The 24,058-nt window shown below is 38.2% G+C and overlaps 3 protein-coding genes across 7 annotated transcripts; 1 reads left to right on the forward strand and 2 right to left on the reverse strand.

The window, feature by feature from the left end:
• The first annotated feature begins 13 nt into the window (after positions 1-13).
• Positions 14-6,986, forward strand: nat9 (N-acetyltransferase 9). Its single transcript, XM_003453397.5, has 6 exons — positions 14-213; positions 1,151-1,260; positions 1,349-1,489; positions 1,622-1,681; positions 1,869-1,963; positions 2,055-6,986. Exons 1-6 carry the CDS (start codon positions 137-139, stop codon positions 2,202-2,204), a joined length of 633 nt encoding a protein of 210 aa, XP_003453445.1. The 5' UTR covers positions 14-136; the 3' UTR covers positions 2,205-6,986.
• Positions 6,049-10,734, reverse strand: lrrc59 (leucine rich repeat containing 59). Of its 5 annotated transcripts, none has more exons than XM_025909810.1 (8): positions 10,543-10,734; positions 10,289-10,398; positions 10,073-10,132; positions 9,516-9,674; positions 9,114-9,218; positions 8,955-9,027; positions 7,577-7,771; positions 6,049-7,395 (listed from the first exon to the last, which is right to left on the reverse strand). In XM_025909810.1, exons 2-8 carry the CDS (start codon positions 10,388-10,390, stop codon positions 7,115-7,117), a joined length of 975 nt encoding a protein of 324 aa, XP_025765595.1. In that variant the 5' UTR covers positions 10,391-10,398; positions 10,543-10,734; the 3' UTR covers positions 6,049-7,114. The 5 variants fall into 5 exon arrangements, with proteins under 5 accessions (XP_025765595.1, XP_013131905.1, XP_025765596.1 ...); XM_013276451.3 differs by having other exon boundaries at positions 6,049-7,398; positions 10,289-10,427; XM_025909811.1 differs by having other exon boundaries at positions 7,580-7,771; positions 10,543-10,733.
• A 1,947-nt stretch (positions 10,735-12,681) lies between these two features.
• Positions 12,682-22,960, reverse strand: LOC100697977 (5-hydroxytryptamine receptor 3A-like). Its single transcript, XM_019362256.2, has 13 exons — positions 22,881-22,960; positions 22,347-22,382; positions 22,163-22,207; positions 21,829-21,888; positions 21,059-21,222; positions 20,664-20,708; positions 20,411-20,520; positions 19,414-19,583; positions 19,129-19,289; positions 14,662-14,872; positions 13,785-13,964; positions 13,548-13,621; positions 12,682-13,397 (listed from the first exon to the last, which is right to left on the reverse strand). The coding sequence occupies exons 1-13, from the start codon at positions 22,957-22,959 to the stop codon at positions 13,161-13,163; spliced, it is 1,572 nt and encodes a 523-aa protein (XP_019217801.2). The 5' UTR covers position 22,960; the 3' UTR covers positions 12,682-13,160.
• Between the last annotated feature and the right edge of the window lie 1,098 nt (positions 22,961-24,058).

The raw sequence follows: 24,058 nt of genomic DNA on the forward strand, positions 1-24,058 counted from the left end.
TGTCCGGCAGGTGGCGCCTCCTGTCTGTGTGACTCCTGTGCGCAGCTGCAGGAAGAGACTGAATGCGGAAGCGGTGTCTGAGCAGTAACGTGGATCTCTTTTAAAGTTATTACAGCTTCATCAGCGGTTTGATGCCATGAAGATAAATGAGAACACGTTACTGGAGGGACACGGAGTCGTGCTGGTTCCTTACAACGTAAACCACGTGCCCAGGTAACGTGAACAGCTGTTAGTGGAAGCGATCCCCAGCTTCACAGTCCAGCTATTCACTGTCCTCTCCCCCTTTTATTCCTCTTCTTGTCACCACTTCTCGTTACAATGTGTGTGTCTCTTTATGTGACAGTCTTTTAGTGCTAAGTATAAAACATTTGTTCACAATAGCATTTACACCTGCACAAGGAAAGGTTAGTTTAATCCATTCAGGTCATATTTACTGCTTAATGACACATTATTTGTCTTTAGTAAAGAGTATATTTTAAGGCAGAGGTATCAAATGTGTGGTCTTCCAAAGGCTTTGTGGGAAAAAAAAGAGCCATAATCTTAGTTTTTTCTCTGCTTTTGCACTATTAACTATTGTGTTGCAACTCGTTAAGATGTATTGCACTATAAGAGTGTTTCTAAACTGTTCATCCCTCTGAGTGAGGGTTAGAGATGACCTGTCATATAACACTGAAATAAAATGACTGAGCCACACAGTCATGCAGATGTTTTTCTCTGAGTTCTCATTCTGGTCATCGTCTGTTTTTCCATTGGATGCTTCTTTACATGTGAGTGTGGCTGTAAAAGTTAGTTAAATAGTTTGTCATGCAGCAGTTTCATTGACATAGCCAGCTGGAGAACTCCTGAACAGGTTGAGCCAGAAGCAAGATGCATATCTGCCACTGTTGTCTTCTATTATAGTCTTTTTCACAGCAAAATCACAAATACCTCTCATATCATATCTGTATTAAAACATATAGTTAATAATTAATTCTGGCAATAACAGATTTTTCTCAACCCCTTATTTATTTTTGTTATTATAGCAAATTATTAAATTTCTCAGTAATTTAGTTTGATCATAGTAACCAGCTGTATTTGTTATTTCACATTTCCTGACGCTTTCATCTGTGGGCATCTTTATTAGTGAGTTTAACTTGTGCCTTTCATCCAGGTATCATGAGTGGATGAAGTCTCCGGAGCTGCAGCAGCTAACCGCTTCAGAGCCGTTGACCCTGGATCAGGAATACGACATGCAGAAGAGCTGGAGGGAAGATGATGACAGTGAGGAGCCATCAGTAGACATGATAGGAAAGCAATAGCAAGAAAAGCATTTTCATTGTGTTTGTGTGTTTTTATGTTACCTTTCCAGAGTGCACGTTCATAATCCTGGACAAGCAGCGGTGGGCAGACCCCAGTGTGGAGGAGGAGCAGTGCATGGTGGGAGATGTCAACATCTTCCTGACTGATCCAACAGACCCTTCGCTGGCTGAGCTGGAGATCATGATAGCAGGTTCTTAAAAACATCTATAAGAGAGTAACCAGTGCATTTTTACATGCTCGGTGCAGACTTTTTGTTCAGTTGTTTCATTGTTTTGATTCTGTGATAAAGAAGAAGTGTTTTTTATTGTTTGTTTTTTAACAGAGCCCAGTTACAGAGGCAAAGGCATTGGAAAGGAGGTGACACGTATGATGATGTGCTATGGTGAGGCAGCCAGAACAGTCTGTCAGAAGATTTTCTTTTAAAGATTTCTGTATGGAAATTTCTGTATGGAAATAAAGATTTCTGTATGGAAATTTCTGTATGGAAATGTAGTACAGTACATTTTTTACATTACATTTGTAAAAAACGGTTATTTTATGGTGGTGATCGGCGTGTTTTCCTCCATCAGGAGTCACCAAACTCGGGGTCAGAAAGTTCCAAGCAAAGATCGGGCTGGAGAACCAGGTCAGCATCACCATGTTCAAGAAGCTCCACTTCCAAGAGGTAACCAGATCTCACTGTGTGGAATTGTGGATATGCTCTATAAAATAAACCTTTTGTTTGGGAATTTAATACAAAGTCTTGCTTGCTGCAGGTGTCACAGTGTCCAGTGTTCAAAGAGGTGACACTCGAGCTGACGGTAGATGAGTCCGTTCGGACGAAGCTGCTGGATGATGCAGCTCATATGAAGGAACGAGATTACAGACAGACCTGCAGCAGCAGACATGAACTGCTCTCACAGTGACGTTCTGTACTGAGCTTCTCACTCACCTTCTAAAGACTTCAGCTTGTGAAGCAGGATGATGTGAGAGGATGACATGTGAATCTGAAAACTTGCAACAGAATCCTTTATTCAAGTCACAAGAAATGTTATTTTCTGTCACCTAGTGGCAAAAAATTCTGATTATAAGACAAACAGAGGCAGACAAGGACAAAGCCATACCTCATTATACAATTTTAAATAAGGAAATCCAGATTCACACCAGAGTTGAATGGGTTCTTCCTCTTTGGATACGCTTCACCAGGTTTGTGGAATTCGTCTTGGTGGTTTTGGCGTGATCTTGCTGGCCGTTGGACTTTGCGGAGGAAAAAACCTGCAAATTATAACTTGAACACTGTTGAAAAACAAATGCATAGGTGTGAATATGACATCACACTTTCATCTTCACGTATCAAATCGTGTACTGTAGTCGAGACATTAATTTAACCGTTGTCATCTCCGATGCCAGGAGTAAAATGAAGTGAAAGATGCTGTGGCTGATGTTTCTAGTGGAGCTGGTTAACTTTATATTGATTGTGTACCACCTTAGCAAACTAGAAATCACTTGCCAACGCAAAGATTCGTGCTTCTCTATCTATAAACCAAGTTAATATCTCTAGTGTCCTTTGTTTGGAGAAGATTTGCACTGGTTCAGTATCTCTATTGACCAGTTCTGACTTTTTGAAACTAAACTTCAAATTGGACCAAACTGATGGTTTTAGTCACCAGCTTTCAGGAACATTAGGCGCTAATTCTTTTTAATTATTCACTCTGTCCCCAAAATGAAATTGAGAGCTTTTTTCCACTTACTGATGCACAGCCATTAAAAACCACAGCCTAATGTGTTATTTACACATCTCTTGTACATTAAAGTCTCATATTCCTCTTAATGTCACATATTTTTCTTAATTTTGTTGCTGAAACTGGTTGGTGTCAAACATTAAATGCCAGCTGCGGGAGCTTTATTGCCATGTTTATTTTCACACTTCATACTCACTGTCCTCCTATTCAGTCAACAACAGACATTTATGAGGTCTTAAGATCAAGAAAAAACAATTAAAATTTTTCTCTTTTTCTCCTCATCAACTTCAGTTAAGTCGTATCATTATTATGTGATATTAGCACAAGTGTGCTATAAGCTAATGCTAGTCTACACCTTAAGAGAGTCCTGCAGTTAGGTCCATACGTTTTTGGACATGTCATATTTGTGATTTTTGTCCCTGTACACAACCACAGTGGATTTCATATCAAAGAGCAGAGATGTGATTGAAATGCACGCTTTCATCTGCAGCCACCTTCAGTTTCTGCTTCTTTGTGGGTCTTTCGGCCTTCAGTTTTGTCTCCAGTAACTGAAAAGCATGCTCCACTGGGTTAAGATCATGTGACTGACTGGGCTATTGAAGAATACAATCCAGATGTTGATTGTTATTGTTATTGTATCTTTATTTCAGACATATACAGAAAAAACGATATATACAAGTACACATACTTGCATTTACATGTACAAATACAAATATATATGTAAATACACACACGTATGTGTTGATAATGTTGTGCTTTGCACCTTCTTGTAAACTGTCAGGATTTCCTTTTTTTTAAGGACATCTGTTGATTGCTGACCTTCCTCTGTGAGAGTGCTCTTTCACAGATATTGTGAAAGGGTTTTTTTCCATCAAGTTTAAGACTCGAAATCAACTCCAGATGAACTCCAGATTTATCTGCCTAATTTGTCATGAAGTAATGATGGAACAGCCCTCATGAAGCTGTAAAATAGATTACTTCTGAGCCCTTAAAATAGGAAAAAGATGTATAAAAATTCCAAAACCGCTGATACAATGTACTTTTTTTCAAAATTACCCTCCAAAAAAGTAATTGTCCAAAAACACAACTGAAAATCAGATTGAAGTGTGGCTGCTTGAATGATTGTTACATTTCTTTCAGTCTTGTTTTGTTAGACTGAGAGGTATTTGCTTTTTTTGAAGAATTGCTACATCAACTTCAGTTGTGACACCAAACCTTTAATTGAATTTCCTTCCATCCCTATTTTGAAAAATCAGATTTAGGAAACATGAACCGCCACTAAAGGCACTTCCCACTCATTTTCTTTTTTTTAAATTTATTTGTTGTGGTTTCCCAGACTTCACTCACGCAGAATGGACGTATTAGACGAAAAGCTAATGGATGGCAGCGGCAGCTAAAACGGAACGCCTTGTTGGTCATATTAGGTGGTTTATAGTCTCAGGTTTCAATTGTCAAAGGAGCGCATTCTGAGTAATGTTTGTGGTATTGTTTGCAATTTCAAGCCTGTGATTATGTTTTGGAGAATGGCTCTAACAGCACAGACTCCTCTGAGGTGTCTCAGTGCAGCTGCAAAAGAGGATCAAGATGTTTTTTTAAACACTAACAATGATCATCAATGTGTAACTTGAATATGAGCATTATAGTTCTTTTTTGACCTTCTAAGCAGCAGGGAATTTCACCACCAAGCCCATCCTGGTGCTTGCAAAGTCCACCTGTTTGTCACATTGATGTAATAAAGCTCCAGAGAAGCTACATTCTGGCTCATTACACACTCATTCTCTATTACTTTCTCCATTACCTGAGTACTTTAACGTTTCGCAACATTTTACAACAACATTAAACATTTCACCAAACTACAAAACCCAGGAAGCTATGCTCTAACCAGTCTTTGGTTTAAACCAGCTGTCAACTTCAAACTGATGCACGATTGAGGAACCTGCATCCAGTGTGGACGCAGCTTCAAGTTCACTTTCTGTTTAATTTGTGAATGCTAGCATGCTAAATTTTAATATTAAATGTGTATTAAACTATCCAACTTGTTGGGTTTATAACTCTAAAAAAATGTGTCAGTGTTTACATAAATGACCAGGATGCTGACCAGTTCTTCTATTCCATATTGCACCACCTTCAACACTATTTTGAATGCTATGCTAAAGCTGAAATATGTCGAATTAGCCGAGGAGAGATGGAACTTAAAAAAAAAAATGCATAATACAAGTCCTGCTTTTATTTATTGCCCAAAGTATGTCTGCAGCTAATATCATGAAATGGCTAGTGCAGAGACTGAACACTATTTTTGGGGAAAATACTTTGACATTTGCAAAGACAAAACTAGACCCGAACCTATTGACATTTTCTTGTCACCAAGTTGTTATTCTGTCACAAATAATATAAGAGCCAAATATGTTTTGCAGTGCATTTAATTATGCCGACAGCAAAATTACACAAAAAACAGATTAAAAAAAAAAAAGGCTTTTTATTTACACTGCTAATTCAATATCCACATTGAACTAGCAGTCTTGGGGGTTAGATTTACATGCCACGCTCTAAAAAACAGCACACCACTCTTTCAATAAAGTGATGCCAAATTCACAACTAAAGAGGTTTTAAACAGAATATCTGAATGATTTTTATTTTTCCTTCACTGCTGCATCTGAATTAAACATTCATTTATTGCGACAGTAGCAAAGCTTTTATTGGTAGTCCAGTTTAAATACAAATTTACAGTTTGCACATTGTTACTCAAAAATTAAGAGTCTGTGAAAACTACTGACAGTTTGGAAGAAGGAAAAAAATATGAAATGATATAATTTGCGCAGGATTTATGAAAAAAAAAGTGTTATCAAGTTTAAAATGATCTGTTATATTAGAATCATCGGCATTAGACCTTGGCTGAGCTTTAATTTATATCAGAACTGAAATTATTTAGTATTTCTAAATTCATTTGCACATTGAGCTTTCACGGTAAACGTTTGTTTTTCCGATTTGCTGGTTTTGTTTATTATAAATTCACATAAAGGAAACAGACTTTTATAATGAAATGGAAGACATCGAATTCAATCTTGGAAGATGGTTGTTGGGCCACTGGATGGCTTTGGAAAATGCGAAGGAGGGCATAATTTCCTATTGATAAATATCTCCACCTATGCCATTCATACACCATCAAAATAATTAAGTTTTCTTTAATTTTACACATTTATTTATTTGTGCTGACAGATTTCTTGCACGTACAGCAGCATTTATTTATTGTGCAGAAAAACCGAGATGTGCTGTTGAAATTGCACTCTTCTTTTATTAAATTAGATTTGTGGTTAAACATCGTTACACCGTTAGAAAGGGGATTTTTGCTCGTTAAAGATCTGCAAGCATGAAACAGGATGTACTAAACGAGATATTTTGCTCTCTGTTGGATAATACCGACACTTTTTCTTAACTACCTCTGACATCTTTGGTATTTGTGTGACTGAAAATGTTTTTACCGGCTGAGGATATAAGCTGTGACAAGATAAAATCCACTTCTATCATTTGGACTCCAAAGTGCAAAACTAAGGAGGGTTGACTATATGGCTGGAAAGGCTTTGTATTGACACAGCTTTTACTGCACATGCTCAGACTGCCTAATCTAACACTGGCAAATGGACAACTGACTGGCAGCTAACATGTGACTGGTGCAGCACAGACAGGGCCCCCTGACACTTCACTGAACGTCTCTCAAATACAGCCTGTGCTCCGTGTAATGCACACAAAAACAAACCAGCTGGCTGCTGGTCAAAGTGCAAAACATGGTTGACAGGGAGACATTTAAGATGATTACTTCTTCTTCTTTTTTAAAAAAAACACACTGTAGTACAAAGAGGGTACAAGAGAGACAATTCCATAGGAATTTAAGATGGTTTTCACACCTGTTCCATTGTCATTTATCTGTACAGACCTTTCACCTCCCTAGCATCACAAACATGGTAAGGAGATGCAGGGTTACCCACTTTAATGAGACTCATGATTTCTCATATTTAAAAACAAACAAACAAAATCCCTTGGTTCACAGGTGATAGTGGAAAACCTGGAGCTCTGAGCTTTGATGAAGGCATGAGTATTTAGTTCTTAGATGTTTGTGTGGATTCGAGAAACTCTTTCGCTGCAGTCGACAGATTCTGCACCAGCTGTCTGAGCACAACCTGCTGCTCTTTGGCCCAGGACAGGCCGTCGTCCACTGCGGCGTTTATCGGCAGACAGAAAGCTTCCTTTTGCAGGTCAGTCAGCCGACAGACAGCGGCGACTCCGGCCAATCCCACAAGCAGCAGGAGGAGGAGCTTGAAGATCAGACCAATGACAGAACGGCGAGGTTTAGGCTTTGACTCCACAGCGACCTTTTTATCTGCTGTAATGAAACACATGTTTGACATCAGAGTGACTCCTCAAACCAGAAACAAAAGATTTTCTGACCACTTTGAGTGAATTGTGCATTTCAATGAAAAAGGAAAAAAGAAAAGGCCTGTTACAAGCTGAATAAAGTCTTCAAACATAGATATGGATACTTTCTACTTCAATAGACTTACCACCTGCTGCCTGTCCGTTCTTCTTCTTCTTCTCCTCACTTTTCTTCTTCTGTTGCTCTTGTGCAGCCAGTGCTGCCTTCTGAGCATTGTACTCTTTCCTCCTCTTCTCCTTCTCCTCCGCCTTTTCCCGTTTGCGAGCCTCCCTCTCTCTGGCCTCCCGCTCCCTCTGCTTCGCCTCCCTCTTCCTCTCCAGCTCTGATTAAAGGATGAAGGAAATGTGGTCAGAATAGATGCAATTACACAGATTTATTCTTGCTGGGACATTATAAGCTTGTATTTCAGGGAGCTTTTTCCTGCTGTCCATAAATGAGATGAAGTGCATTTACTTCGGCAACAAGACTCCCCATTAACAACGATCTTCTCGATCTGTTGTTTGCGATACTTTTTCAAATAATCCAGAACAAAAACAACCCACAAAATTATTGTGTGAGTCTGCACTAACCTTTAAATACCTTTTATCTGACTATCTGAAAACTCTAACTTTTAACAATGATAGATTTGAGTGGTGGAGCAATGCATGAATTAATTCATGAACACACGTTACAGTAAAGTCATAAGTATAGTTTTTCTTGTCCTGATGTTTGCTTTTTTTCCCTACTATTTAGACTTTTTGTGTTTTAAAGGCACAACTAGGAACAGGTATTGCAAACATAACATACTTGTGCCTGTGTAAAAATAAACTAGTGTACTGGCTGTCTTATTTTACACATGTAATCATTCTGTGTCACTGCAACTTTTAACCATGTTTTAATAGTAAGAACAATATTAATTGCTCCTAAAGTTAGTTTTATTATTTATTTATTTATTTGTTTTTTATTATTATTTTTCCCTGTTTTTTTGTAAATAGCACTTCCGCAGTATTAATTCTATAATCCTCCATTTTTATTCCATCAACATTTTCAAATCCTTTTATAGTCTGTTCCAAGGGCACAGTGAGACCTGTGCTTCATTAATGTGCATCAATCGGTGTGAATACTAATGGTTGATAACAACTAAGTTTCCTTACTGTACACATGAGCATTTTAAATGTGCTTTTTCATAATTTCTACAACACTGGATCTCAGTAAGAAATACTTAACTTCACTGTATTCCACTGCATTTGTTTTTTTAAAGCTACAAGTCACTTTACAGAAGTTTCTGCTACATTTCACACAACTTCAAAAATGTGTTGTTTGTGTTGACGACACACAGGATAGATATGTTCCTGTGACACTTGGGGAGGATATGACCCCACTTTGCAAATCGTTTTCTTTTAATGTATCAAACAGTATCTAGTGCTTTCTCAACCAAGTGCAACAGTATACTTGTTAGTTTAAAATAGCTTTTTTTTCTCCTAGTTATTACTTTTTTGAAGTTCTCAAATGATAAAGTTGCCCACCTTTTTCTCTTAAAAGTCGTTTCTCTCGAGCACGATCGACCTCCTCCTGAATGGCTCTCATGTGCTGCAGAACCTAAAAAACCCCCACGATCTTTAGTTTTGGACGCATTTATGGTAATATCATGTGTAAATTTGCTGACTCGTCATTCTCTCTGTCACCTTAGTGGCGCACTGTTTGCACTGTTTCTCATCCAGACAGTCTCCTGCTGCCTTGGCCAAGCCAAGCTCCAGTGGGTTATCCTTTAGGTCCAACCATTTGAGACTCTGAACACAAAGACACACACAGAAAGAGCTGAAACTGAGCTTGGGAACCTCAACAACCACACGCTTCACATCTTGTAATTACAAAGTAAGAAAACGGCAGGTTATCAGCAGCAAAGGTTAACAAAAAAGCAAAGGATTTTTGTTTAGAAACACATATACTAGCTTCTTCCTGAGTGCTAGGAGATTTACATCCAGTAGCTCAAACTCTGGCTATGAATTTAGCTCTTTATGCTAAGCTAAGGCTGCTGGATGAGCTTAACTTAAACAATGAATGCACATCTATCAAAGAACACCCACCCTGAGCTGAGAGAAGCTCACTGGCAGGTTTGTAAGCTTATTGTTGTACAGGTCTAGATGCTGAAGGTTCACCAGGTTTCCCAGGTCATCTGGCAGACTGGTCAGCTGGTTTTTACTCAGATCCACCTTCACTAGGTGGGTCAGGTTGCAGAACTCTGGCTGCAGGAGGATAACCCAGTCAAAGAGACACACATCAGTTATAAACATCCCAGCTCATTCATTACGACATTTGAGAGCATGCAGGGTAATTCAACTTGTCACTCCCAGAGTTTCAGAAAATGTAAGTTACTGAAAATGCTTCACTAAAGCAAGAGTGATTACTTTTTAAAACAATGAAAAAGTAACTAAGACAAAGAAATACTTAAAACATTTGAAGATGATCAATGACCTAATAATATAAAATAATTTTGACCTCCACAAATCATTTAATGGATGAATTGGTTTAAAACAAGAATAAAACTTCTCCAACAAACAATCTTTGCAAAGAATTGTATTATTAAGAGCATCAACTTGATCAAAAACAAACAAAATGTTTAATCTGAGTGTTCAATACTCACAGGTAGGGAGGTAATGTTATTACAAGACAAGTCCACAACTGTTACTTTGGGGAACAGGGCCTATTGGAAAACATCACATTACAAGTCAAGTTTAACATTAGTGGCAGGTAATTATTTAACAGACATTTTAACCAAGAAATAGAAATAGGAACAAACCACAGCAGAGTAGCGGTGAGTGTAAAACTACAGTATGCTTTGAGCAGCTGAGTAACTTACCAGCTCCCTGACTGGCACCTCAGTGAGATTACACAAGCTCAGGTCCACTTCATTCCCACTGATTTTATCCTTCAGGTTCAACACTTTGCTGTTTTTACTCATTCTGGAGTCTGTAGTGAGGAAACACACATCACAGGGACTGTGACAAAGAAATACTGACACGAGTGCCCAGTTTCTGTAGTTTTTACTGCAGATACTTCTGAACTAGCAACAGGAAAACCCTGCAATGTGAACATTTTACGCGACCTGCTCACCTGTTTCGACAGCGGCGGCACAACTGTGTTAAAAAGTGAAAAACGACGAAAGAGAATGACGGATTCAGCTTGTAAATGTGGTTAAAACGCGTTAGAAGGAGAGCTCTATAAGGTTGGAGAAACTGCTTCTGGCAGCACTGCCTGCTTCAATGAAAATCCACGTCACTAACTGAGCGACAATACGGAGATACTGAAGCGAACAGCGCCCCCTGTAGCAACGGAGGAAACAGCGCACTGCAACCAGCGCTATCTTTGATCTTATTCTTTAAAGTCATAATATACTAAATTATAAATGATGAATATAATAATATGCAATTATTAAATAAAATATAAATTATGAATAATAATAATAATAATAATAATAATAATAATAAACAAATTAAAATAGTTAGTTGTGGGGGCAATAGAAATGGCAGTTATATTTTATGTGTCAATCCATGCTTCTCTTCTTGACAGTGCCCTCCATTGCACTCCAGTATGAACACCCATCCCATTCACTTTGTCTAAGGTGTATTTCTGGGATTTCGCACAACCCAGGATTTAAATCATGAATAGATAATTGGCTTGGATTTACAACATTATGAATGAAATGTGCTCTATTTGGAAGCAGCCGGCCCCCCTCCCCTTTCGACGGGTTGTGTGTGAGACTTTAAATCATCAAACTGTAAATTATAAATTTTAAATTGTCATCGATCCCTTTACCCCTAGTCCTAAAGTGTATATTTATTTTCTTACTCTTCTTATATTTATTGTTTGTTTACTTGCACTGCTGTAACTGGAGCTTCGTCGTCTCATCTCTCTATATACCGGACTGTATGTAGCGGAGATGACAATAAAGTTTACTTTGACTTCAGCACAGCAGCAAGCAGGCGCACCGAGGGCTCTCGCGCTCACTTTTCGTGTACAGAATTTCGAAAAAACATCGGTGCAAATTATAAGTCTGTATCATGATGTCTGGTGTTTTCGTGTTTGTTGGTTTGTTTTTATTGTGTTTTATTTTGCTTATTAGATGCTGCTCCGGCCAGCCAGAGAATAAGCAAGCAGCAGGCGCACCTCGCAAACGGAGGGCTCCCTTACTCCCCGCAAATGGGCGATAGAAAACCGATCGGTGCCTATGCCATTACCAATATGCGCTGGCTGCTGTCGGGGCAGCATGAGTACGAGCAATTTTTCTTTTTTTTTTTTTTTTTTTTGCCGATGCCCGTGATGCCGCCCCCACCACGTTGCCGCCCCGCCCCTGCCGGTGTTGTGCAACCGCCCTTGTCGCCCGTATCAAAAACCGCTACTGCTTCTTGACATAGGCTACCTCAAGTGCAAAAGAACCCAAACTTCAGCATCTTCTCTTAAATTTACATAGATGTGAAATTAAAAGAGGCTTAAACTGATTGTACAAGAGGAAGCTTTAATGAAAAGTTTTGCAATTGTGCAACTTTTTTAATGGAAAATTAATGAAAGAGTCCCTTTAGCGCTGAGCCCGAAGACAAATTATCTACTATATCTTTCACCAGGCATTGCTATTAAATTGAATGTTGAGAAATTATGTAATTCAGAATTTGTGAAAATTTACATTGTGATTTGTAAAGTGTCTTGTAAGCCATTTACACATTTGCTGGTAAAAAAATAAAAAAAATAAAATAGAATTCCACTACCTGCAACTTTTAAAATAAAACATCAAGAAATAGCCAGAACCAATGTTTTATCAATGCCAAATTTCTAGAAATTGGCAATGGTCTGACACTGCACCAAATTTAAAATATATTATATAAGAAGAAGAAGAAGAAAGAAGAAAAAGTATTTACCATTTTGGATAGCTTACAGCGTGGAGGTAGATCTCCCTGGACTGCACACTTACCCACACACATACACTCAACAGGAACACTTTTAGAACTTCCTTAATTCTCTGTGAAACACATTTAGACATTGCTCAGATATTTTGGTTCATATTAACATGATAGTATGACAAAGTTGCTGTCGATTTGTCAGCTGGACATCCATGATGTGATAATGTTTCAATACATCCCAAAGGTGCTGGGTTGATTGGCTGGTTGCGTTTGATTGGCTGTTTAGACATTTTCAACAACAAGCAGTTAAACAAGCGTACCTCATAAAGACAGCTGATTGTACATTCCAATTTCCATTTATTTTATTTTTTTCATTTGATCATCTTTGATACATGCTCCTGGTTGGGTTTTTGGTTGTTACAGAAAGACATAATGACTAAGCATTAAAAGACCATACAGTTGTAAATGTGCACATAAAGCAGCAGTAGCTACATTGTTTTACATTCCCACAGATGAGCTTTTAACTAGATTTGTCAGCTACACTTACAAAACACTAGACTTTAAATAATTCTTTGTGTACTTGAAGAATAAACTGAGCATTTCACATCAAAAGAGTGTAATACATACAGTAATGTATAACAGGTCAGTAAATATTAGATGCATCAGATGAGACAAAATTGACCTAACGGGCCTAATCTTTGGTTTAATCCAAAGGATATGAATTACGGGTGTGAACACAGACCACACATAAGTACATGTAATCGGCAATATTTATTATTATTATTGTTATTATCATTATTATTATTATTATTGTTATTTTATTGGACTTTAGAGATACTAGTCTTCAGCAGTTCTCCACAATGAAAACATAGTTCCTAAAAATACAGTGACTGCTATGATATAGCAAATTAAGAAAACCCTGTTGATGACTTTAACCATTCTGGTCCAGTAGCCGGATTTCTCCTCTTTGCTCCCGTTGCTGTTGAGCAGATTCATCGTTTTCTCAATCTTCTCCAGCTCATCTGAGATCTTTTCCATATCAAATGACACGTCCATCAGTTTGTTGGTGCTACCCTAATGTGGTTTTGTAGAAAGGTAATTAACAAGGTTTTAGGCCATATATGGTCTATTAGTTGCTGCTACATGCAATAAACATTTTTTTCTCATTCAGTATAGAGATATATTTCTTCCATGCATATAATAGCTGTTATACTTTAATCTAACCTCTTTGGTCACAGGTGGTGCTTCATCAGTAGCTGCATCATAGACAGATGCACAGTGAATGAATTTTGTCATGTCTAAAGGACATAAAGAATGCCACACCATTAGAATAATACAAACAATCAGTGTATAGTAAGCTGTGAAACAGTCTGAGCTTGTAAACTGTACCTACACATACAAACCTGCAAGGGTAATAGAGGTTTGTATGATAAGCTTATTTGATGCTATGGTACAGCATACCTCTAAAAGAGCACTGAAAGTTGGATTTGCCCTGTTTGTCCCCACATTTCTCAGTCAGGCTTTGGTCCCCATTTGTCTCATTGTGTTGGGCTGTTGAGTCTTTCTCAATCAGATACATCACCAAAATTGTCTCCAGTAGGCTGAGCAGCATGAGAGCAAAAATTCCAATACAGTAGATTGCTGAGGAGAGCAGACAGCATCAATAAGATGGAGAAGTAAATAATTATTGAGTCTGTAAGCCAGATTAACCAACAGTCTACAGCAGCACATAACCATTGTTTATCGTTAAAAACTGCTATTGGTATCTACTAAAGAAACATTGTACAAATTTTGAAGTTTTTCTTTTTGTATTTTATTCTTTTCCTTTTTAGAGTGCAACATTTTGAGAGTAGAGTATTTAAATCATACAAATATTACTTATCAAGGTTTGCACAACAATTAGCCCTGAAAAATAACAAAAACACTCACATACTGGTAAGTTTGTTTCCTTTATGTGAAATGCCAGGGCATGTATAGTTTACATGATTGGACTGCTCAAAGCACTAAATGTATTGGCTGTGTGCTGGTATTTTGATGTGATACAACAAAACTTAACTGAAGTGAAATTAGAGTGGAGCACTGGATGGAAGGCCAGAATCCCAGTAATCATAAGGATACATAATGTGTTGAGTCAGCAAAGTTACTTTTTGTTACAGTGAGATGAGCAGCTTGAAGTATTTCGGGGGTGGATCAATACATCTTTGGTTGCTTTGGTCATTATTAAAATTAAAATTAATTGTGTTTTAAAATAAATAGCTCAGTGTTAAAAGATCTCCACTCTGCAGAAAAACTGGTGTACTATGCACAGTCAAACAAAGGATAGATTCAGCTGCATTACCTATAAGTGGAACCTTGTTTGAAGAGCAGGGCAGAATCTCATTGAGAATAAGTTGCATCACTGTGACAGCGAGCAGGACAGTGATCTTAAAGCCAAGTTTCTCGCCACCACTGTCTGCGATCAGGAAAGAGGCCAAGTCCAGAAACAAGAAGAAGAGGACTGGCAGCAAGAAATTGGCGATGTAGAGTACAGACCTCCTCTTCATGGTAATCTGCCAAATTTTATGTCAGGTGGTTATGTTGGATAGAGGTAACTATACATATGCTACCAAGATAGCCACAGAAAGTCAAGTAACAATATAAATTTTTTTTTGCTGAAATAAACAAAGATTATGTCACAAGCAAAAAGAATATTATATTTATAAATTATAAATAGTAGCTTCTATCTGAGCATTCCTCCCTTGCTAGCCGTAGGAGTCATATACATGCTGCCGTTGCCTCAGTTTGGACTGGCTATATATTTTTGTTGATTGATGCAACTTGTGGTTTTGTAGCGATCACCTGCAGATTATTTGCCCTGAGGCCTTCCATCCATCGATTTTGTGCTGTGCATTCAGTTATTTTACTTGGCAGTCAAGAGTGGCTGCTTTCTCTTAGAATCTGGCAATGCCATTTGATCGGTATGTAACTTTGACTTGCCACGACCTTAGCATTATTACTGTTACCATCGTTATACTAATTTTAAAGGAAGTTTGGGCCTGGGTGGGGCCTAATAGCTTTACAGCAGGACTTCTACTGCTTCTCTGGGGTACGTTTATAGAACTTTATTCTGCTGTGACAGTAAATAGCTTTAAAGTCAGCTCTCTGTCTCAGGACATCAATACTAAAAGTAGCCTACATGTCATTGTTTATGAGCTTGTATCAAGCCAGGCCATGAACAGATACAAGCAGACTGTTGTGTAAACATGAGTGTTCAAACATTATGGAAACTGCTGCCAGAAAAATAAAGAACAGAATCATGTCATAATAAAAAATATAATGTAAAAAGATTCTTTTACATGTTTGGATACTCTTAAAACAGCTAAGTAAGTCCTCAGTTAACTGTCATTTGGTGCTATATAAATAAAACTGAATCTAAATGGATGTTCAAAACATTCCCAGTTTCATCTGACATGATTAATTTATATGCTTTATATACACATTTTACCCTGGAGAGAAGATAGGAAGAGCTGGCGATTGGTGAATGAGTGCATTTACACCACACTTATACTATCAGACTTTTAATGGATCCAAAATAGCTTTATTGACATGTGGGTCTCTAGCCAGTAGCCTCAGGGGACTCAGGGACTAACTGGCTCATCCATTTCTTGATGGGCCTTACTTTGGGCCATTCCCAAGCTATTCCCACAAAGTTGAGCGCATGAAACTGTTTATGCTCTCAGCTTTCAGAACATGAACAGATCTTAATAGGAATATTTATGCTGGAACTTATGGGTTGAGCACAATTCCTGAAAAACAACCCTGCACCATAATCCCCCATCCACCAAACTTCACACTTGGCACAATGCAGTCAGACAAATACTGTTCTTCTGGCAACCGCCAAACCCAGAGTCAAATTGATTAGATTGCCACACAGAGAAGCATGATTCATCAAACCAGGGGAGCATCTCCACTGCTTTAGAGTCTTTACACCACTGCATCTGATGCTTTGCATTGTGCTCGGTGATGTAAGGCTTGGATGCAACTGCCTGGCTTTGAAAACCCATTCTACGAAGCTCTCTATGCACTGTTGAGCTAATCTGAAGAGCACAACAAGTTTGGACATCTGCAGTGACTGACTCTATAGAATGTTGGGGACCTCTACTCACTGTGCCCACCAGCATCTTATGACCCCACTCTATCGTTTTACATGGCCTACTACTTTGTGGGTGAGTTGCTGTTGTTTCGAATCACTTTCACTTCGTTATAACACCACTAACAGCTGACGGTGGAATATTTAGTAATGAAGAAATGTCACAACTGAACTTGTTGCACAGGTCGTGACATCCTATCACCGTACCATACCTGAATTCACTGAGCACTGAGTGACCAATTCTTTCTCAAATGTTTGTAGAAACAGTTTGCATGGCTAATTTTATACACACATGGTGATGGAAATGATTTGAACACCTGAGTGATCAGGTGATTTAGATGGCTGAGTGAATACTTTTGGCAATATAGTGTATGTTTAGTATGAGTGCTTATTATAAGGTGGGCCAAGTTCACCATGCAAACTTAAAAAACTTAAACTTAAAAAAATCACATCTTCTTTTTTCAAAAAACATTTCTGTACACCTACACTCTCTTTTATAAATGAAATATATATATGAGTAATTATGTTCATTAATAAAGTGACTATCCATCCATCCATCCATCCATCCATCCATTCTCTTCCACTTATCCTTTTCAGGGTTGCGGGGCAGGCTGGAGCGAGGGAGGGCGAGAGGCAGAGTACACCCTGGACAGTGGACATGTCGCCAGTCTGTCACAGGGCTAACACATAGACACAGACAACCATTCGCTCTCACATTCACACCTATGGGCAATTTAGAGTTTCAAATTAACCTATCCCCACTAACTGCATGTCTTTGGACTGTGGACTGAGGAAGCCTGAGTACCCAGAGAGAACCCATGCAAACATGGGGAGAACTCAGGGGAGAACTTCAGTTTTCAGGCCCCTCTTCTATGGAACCAGCTTCCAGTTTGGAAGTTTGGACACCCACGACTGCAGTTCGACCCACAACAACAATCTCATCATCAAGTTTGCTGATGACACCACGGTAGTCGGACTCATCTCAAAGGGAGAAGAGGCAGACTACAGAGAGGAAGTCCTGAAGCTGGCAGCCTGGTGTTCAGAAAACAACCTGGCACTGAACACTAAGAAAACCAAAGAGCTCATTGTCGACTTCAGGAGACACAGCACTGACTTAGTCCCCCTTTACATCAATGGGGAGTGTGTGGAGAGGGTCCACACCTTCCGGTTCCTTGGTGTCCTCATCTCTGCTGACATCTCCTGGACAGACAACATCTCAGCGGTCGTCAAGAAGGCCCAACAGCGGCTGCACTTCCTGAGAGTCCTCAGGAAGTACAAGCTGAACTCCAACCTGCTGCTGACCTTCTACCGCTCGTCCATTGAGAGCCTGCTAACCTACTGCATCACAGTATGGTATGGCAGCTGCACTAAGGTGGATAGAGTGAGGCTTCAGAGTGTAGTCAAGACAGCACAAAAGATCATCGGCTGCTCTCTCCCCTCCCTGATGGACATTTACTCCTCCCGCTGCCTCAGCAGAGCAGCAAACATTATCAAGGACAGCTCCCACCCCGGTTTCAACATGTTCAGCCTGCTTCCCTCAGGGAAGCGCTACAGGTGCATCAGCACAAAAACCCACAGACTCAAAAACAGTTTCTTCCCTAAAGCCATAACCACCCTGAACTCACACATGCACCGATAACACAGCACCCCCCCCCAATTTTTTTCTTCCCATTTCCTCTATGAACCACCACTGTGCAATACCAATTCTATGTGCAATAACCCAACTGTATATACACAACATTATTTATTACATATTACTTTTTTAAAACCGGCTTGTATATCTGTACATTATATAATGTACAGATATACAAGCCGGTATATCTATATCTATCTATCTATCTCTCTCTCTCTCTCTCTCTCTCTCTCTCTCTCTCTATATATATATATATATGTATATATATTTCCCTCTGTTAATACTGTACATATGTATATAGCGCTGCAGAACTGTGCCCCCCCCAACCCCCAGCATGTTTGCACTGAGTAGGAAACGCTCTGTATCTCATTGTACAACCGTATAGTGACAATAAAGGCATTCTATTCTATTCTATTTGGGAGACAGACACTATCTCTACTTTTAAGATTAGGCTTAAAACTTTCCTTTTCAATAAAGCATACAGTTGGGGCTGGATCAGGTGACCCTGAATCCTCCCTTAGTTATGCTGCAATAGGTGTAGGCTGCTGGGGGATTCCCATGATGCATTGAGTATTTCTTCTTCAGTCACCTTTCTCACCCACTGTGTGTTAATAGACCTCTCTGCACTGAATAATACTTGTTGTTAATCTCTGTCTCTCTTCCACAGCATGTCTTTTATCCTGTCTTCTTTCTCTCACCCCAATCGGTCGCAGCAGATGGCCACCCCTCCCTGAGCCTGGTTCTGCCGGAGGTTTCCTCCTGTTAAAAGGGAGTTTTTCCTTCCCACTGTCGCCAAAGTGTGCTGCCCCTTAATAAAGTGTATTTATCTGAAATATATCATTGCTAATTTGAAAGAACTAACTTGGCAACAAGCACACTGCATTGCTCTACAACTTACTAAACCACAGCAGCATGGATAGTGATATCCTTTACTTGCTGTGGAAATATGAGTCATCATAGTGTGGCTTGGCACTAGGTTTCTAAACTATGCAACGTACCCGACTGAAAAACAATTATTTTATTCCACTTTTAGCAATACTTACAGTGTAAATAATTGTAGTTTGGTTGAAGCCAAAATGGTTAACAGTTTTGTTGGTGACTGACATGCTGATGAACAGCCACTCATACTGTGTGTGCATCACCTCACGAGACCACTCTGAGATCAAAGTACTGTTTTCCTGGTAGAATAACAGAATTTCTTTATCTGTAGTGAAATATAAAAATAACTGTGAGCAGTCCAACAAGGAAGGAATATATGTTGTGGTTTCTGATGCTGTGTGCTCATCAGACCATTAAAAACACATGCAAATAAAATGTTATGGGCTCACCAGAGTGCATGATAGACTTCACGGAAAGGTTGCAGCTCTGAATGTCAAAGGGGAATTTGTACACGTGCATCTTGCAGGTGCTTAGCACAACCTGGTCATTCCTAAATTCAACCCAACCGTAATTTCTAATGTTGAGATAAGGACTTGGAGAGGCTTTGTCCTTCTCTGTCCTGAGTAAACAATGAGAACAAATTAGATTATGGTAACTAAAAATAGTATATTTTTTAGTATCTACAGCATAAAACAGCTAACTAGCTACTGGTGGGAGGGGCTTAAATGGAAGATTCATCTAGATTTCTGTATGCCACATCTTAGTTACTCATGTGCCGCTTTAAACTGCTATGAACTAAAAAGAAACTAGGGTGACCAAAGTCTAATTTCTGAAGTTTAACACATTTTGATATTTTTTAACATTTTCTGTCAAGATCTTACACATGGCTTAAACTGAACTGCTGTACTGTGACCACTCGCATTAGCAGATCCTTAGCAGTTACACAAAGTGCAAAAACTGTCTGAAGGCTGCTGCACTCAGATACAGCACAGAAGAGAATATTACAGAAGAAAATGACCTGGAAAATATCACTTCTATGTTTGAGAGAGATTTCAAGAGGCTTATAAGGTGAGATAGTGGATAGTTAATAATATTATTAATAATAACAAGAAGGATGCTACCTGTAAAAGCTTTGAACAAAGAAGACAATGGTTGCACTGTGATCATTGCATCATATTCCTTCTTTGTTCTTTTGTATGGTGATTCAAAGTTTCAAAGACAAAATTAATATCTCAGGTAAAGATTGTTTTTTTCTAACCTTTTTATTTGCTATATTTTCTATTCCATTAGCTATTTGATGACTGAAAGGCTACAGTTTGATGAAAATGTATCTTTTCCCTACAAATCTAAATGTCTAAATGTCTCAGGCTTTTGTCATTTCTAAACAATAACTTAATTTCTTCGGTAGTGACTGTTTGTGAATCAGTGAGTGTTTATTAAACTTACATTTCTTCAATAGTTAGATCCGGCATCCACAAAAGCTTGGTAGGAACTAATATATGATCAAGTCCACAGAACTCATCTGGATCCCACCAAATGTGCTCATTGTCCCATCTCTGCACAGAGGAATGGGAAAAAGAGAGACGAGGTACAAGCAGAGAAAAAAAAGCGAGGAAAAGATGAAATCGTCGTTTTAAAAATAATACTTTTAATTTCACCAACAGAGTGAGAAATTATATATTTTTAAGAGAAGGCTCACCAAATAAACCCAAATGTAAGAAATGAAGGTCTGATCAGTTTCTCTCTGTGAGCAAAGAAATTCAGCAGTGTTACTTCAGGGAGAAGCTGAGCTTTTCTCAGTGCCATCTCACATCATCTGATGGCTAATGGCATATGGTTAATTCAGTTCAATTAAATTTATATAGCGCTAAATCACAACAATGGTTACCTCAAGGCGCTTTGTATTGTAAGGTAAACACCCTACATTAATAGAGAGAAACCACAACAATAATTCATTGACTTAAAAATTTCCAGCTACGTGAATGGAGCTGATAAAAAATTGTTTGCTATGATCCTTTTAATCAGCTACAGAGGAAATAGCATTAAAAACAAGAGCAATCATTAAAAATAAACAAAACAGTAAAAATAACTTACCACATCTAGGATGGCAAAAATTTTCATTTCAACAAATATCCATGTAAGATGATTGTGGCGTTTAACAGGCCGGCTCAGAGTGTATTTATGACTGTCTTGGGTTAGGTTCAGGTAGTTTACAACAGCCTGAGAACTGCAACTTTCATCGATGTCCATTTGTCTATCTGAAATGAATATACATATAATGCATTAGAGAGTAAATTCCTGCAAGAAAAAGAAAAAACAAATTCCACCTTCCACTCTTTCATGCTAATTTAATTTGCTTTCAAAAAGCACTTCAGTGCTCTGGTGGTCATTGAGACTTCAAACTTCATGTTTATCCATGTTAATGCTTATGAGCTAATGGTGTCAATGAACAACAGAACAACACTTCTGTGGGTACGTATAGACTGCTTCAGGAACCTTTTAACAAGCCATGAAAAGCATGGGATCACAAATATAACCCAGTGTCCAGGGGCTTGTGGTCACAAAAAGGCCTGAAGTGAGCATGTATATGTCATCAATTCTCTAATGAAATTATTGTAAATGTGAAGATCTGAGCAGACACTTAAATTTGAAAATGAGTCTTCATTTAAATTCCGTTTTCTAAACGCATAAGTTTCAGCAAGTCGTTATTAACTCAATCCACACATAAACACTCAACCCAGAATTAAAACAATAACCTGGTTCAGTCTCAATGTATACTCACAGTCTACAACATTAGACAGATTGAGAAGAAAGAGAAGAAGAAGAAAAAGAAGAAATACAGTTTTGGAGGTTTTGTTTCATACTTCGCATTCGTTCAAAGATCAGAATATCTTCAGGCTTCTCTATGGTTGGAAAGTTATCAACTGAAAGAAGAACATATGGGTTGTTATTTTCCATATTTTTCAGTATATGGTATTTGGTAAGTGTTGGTAATTTATTTATCTGTTAGTATATTTACCTTGGGAGGAGCAGCTATATTTTATGGCATCAAATCCATTTAAAATGCTAACAAGTACATGTGTACTCACTATTTCTTCTTTGTTTAGTCAGGAAAATTATCCACAACAAAAACACTGCCTAACTAAAGAAATGGGAAAGTTTAATCATTACACAATATTTATATAATTAGATTCTTACGTGGCATTCCAATTTCTTGTAGCTCAGAACTGGAGGCATTTCCATCTGGCAAAAAACACACAAACAAATGAACAAACAATACACATCTCTTAGATTATTCATATTTTATCATCTGCTAATAACATCCAACTATTTTCACAGGGCTAACACAGAGCGAAAAAGTTTTGAAGTGTTTGTTCTCTACCATAATCTTGTAGCTCTAAACTGGAGGCATTTCCACCTGAAAGAAAAGAGTTTTTTTAATAAAAAAAATGAAAAGCAAAATTTCCTACTTTACTTATTTTATCATCCAGGAAGGACAGTAAGATGACAATAGTCACAAATATCAACCATAGTGCTAGTTTATGCAAGCCACAAAGAAAAGCTGCAATGATGACTGATCTGGGCTGGCATTAAAAGAGGCAGCCCAGATCAGCTAATCGCTCAGTTTATACCATTTATCCACTTGGCAAACCTTATATATAATATTCTTTAAAAAGTAATAATCTGTTTGTTTGTGCGGGAATTTAGCAACCAAAACTTGGCATCAAGGTTAATCATAGGCCTTTGTGTAAATATTGTCAGTAAATTATTCCAACAGGATACATCACAAAGATGCCTACAAGATGCTTAGAGAAGCAAGCATCTATCCTAGACTGAAATGTTTATAATAAGTAAAAACAAACAATGTTTCAATAAATTTAATACACATGCAGTACACAATAACATCTCAGCTTACCTGTGAGGAGGAGCAGAAAAAAGAAACCCACAATTCTCATGGCTGTGAGCGTGTTAACCTCTCTATGTTGTCTGCACATGCTGCACTAATCTCACTGCCCTCACTGGAAGAGGGCGGGGCAAATGTAAAGACTAACTGCACATCTATGTCCACATCAACTGTAAGAGAGTAATGGCTGCAGCATAATGGCAACCAGTAACACCAATGCTGCTGTTACAAAGTCAGTGAGAAAAACTGCCTGAATGTGGAAGTAAACAAACAGAGGAATGTATACAAAGCAAAATCAATATTTATTAGTAGAAATTAATAAAATGTGATAATCATTGTTTTGTAGTGGTGCTGTATAAATTCCACTTAAGACGTGTGGACTACACTAGGTTGTTGTGGTAACAAAGGGATGATTACCTTACACAAGTGAATATATTACAGATTTCAGAAGTATTTAATGAGGAAATGATAAGAATCAGCAGACAAATACTTTGCAAAAACATATTTTGATAGAAACGTGATAGAAACAAAATCCTTCCTTGGTGAATGTGTGATACATGTTTGTTTATCACATTTATTACTTTATGTGGTAAAGGCATTTAACCCATAGTCATAATTTATTTTACTGTAAAAGAGTGGAGTTTTTTTCAAATAAAAGACTGGTGCTTTCTTTGCGTTTCACACTTACATACAATCTGTTCAGTGCATGTGGGCAGCCATCCATTTCCTCATCAGCTTTGCTAAAAGCTGGATGTGGTGAAGGGCTTTTTAGAAACTTTAGCTTCATCTTCCAGCAGAGGAAGATTTGAAGGGGGCAAACTCAAAAAGATAAAAAAGTGAATTAATTTCCCCTGCATCTATTCCCAATTACCTTGTTGTAGTTAGTGTGCCCTGCACCAGTGTAGTCTTAAAGGTCATAACTGGAAAACACAAAGCAATAAATTTAAAGGTGGACTTCCACTTTTAACAGTCCAACATACAGTGGCTTGCAAAAGTATTCGGCCCCCTTGAACTTTCCCACATTTTGTCACATTACAGCCACAAACATGAATCAATTTTATTGGAATTCCACGTGAAAGACCAATACAAAGTGGTGTACACGTGAGAAGTGGAATGAAAATCATACATGATTCCAAACATTTTTTTACAAATAAATAACTGCAAATTGGGGTGTGCGTAATTATTCAGCC

This window comes from Oreochromis niloticus, linkage group LG8 (genome assembly GCF_001858045.2).
Source record: "Oreochromis niloticus isolate F11D_XX linkage group LG8, O_niloticus_UMD_NMBU, whole genome shotgun sequence".
Lineage (NCBI taxonomy): Eukaryota > Metazoa > Chordata > Actinopteri > Cichliformes > Cichlidae > Oreochromis > Oreochromis niloticus.

Excerpts from the sequence above, each read along its gene's own strand:
- nat9 (XM_003453397.5), top strand. The coding sequence starts at position 137 with ATGAAGATAAATGAGAACACGTTACTGGAGGGACACGGAGTCGTGCTG. Across the intron at positions 214-1,150 it reads AACGTAAACCACGTGCCCAG|GTATCATGAGTGGATGAAGT; the intron begins GTAACGTGAACA and ends CCTTTCATCCAG. Across the intron at positions 1,261-1,348 it reads CTGGAGGGAAGATGATGACA|AGTGCACGTTCATAATCCTG; the intron begins GTGAGGAGCCAT and ends TTACCTTTCCAG.
- lrrc59 (XM_013276451.3), bottom strand. The coding sequence starts at position 10,390 with ATGAGTAAAAACAGCAAAGTGTTGAACCTGAAGGATAAAATCAGTGGG. Across the intron at positions 9,219-9,515 it reads TGAGCTTCTCTCAGCTCAGG|AGTCTCAAATGGTTGGACCT; the intron begins GTGGGTGTTCTT and ends CTTTGTGTTCAG. Across the intron at positions 7,399-7,576 it reads GAACGGACAGGCAGCAGGTG|CAGATAAAAAGGTCGCTGTG; the intron begins GTAAGTCTATTG and ends GTTTCATTACAG.
- LOC100697977 (XM_019362256.2), bottom strand. The coding sequence starts at position 22,959 with ATGTGCAGACAACATAGAGAGGTTAACACGCTCACAGCCATGAGAATT. Across the intron at positions 21,223-21,828 it reads GATCTTTGAACGAATGCGAA|ATAGACAAATGGACATCGAT; the intron begins GTATGAAACAAA and ends TATTCATTTCAG. Across the intron at positions 14,873-19,128 it reads AAACTACAATTATTTACACT|ATTACCATGAAGAGGAGGTC; the intron begins GTAAGTATTGCT and ends AAAATTTGGCAG.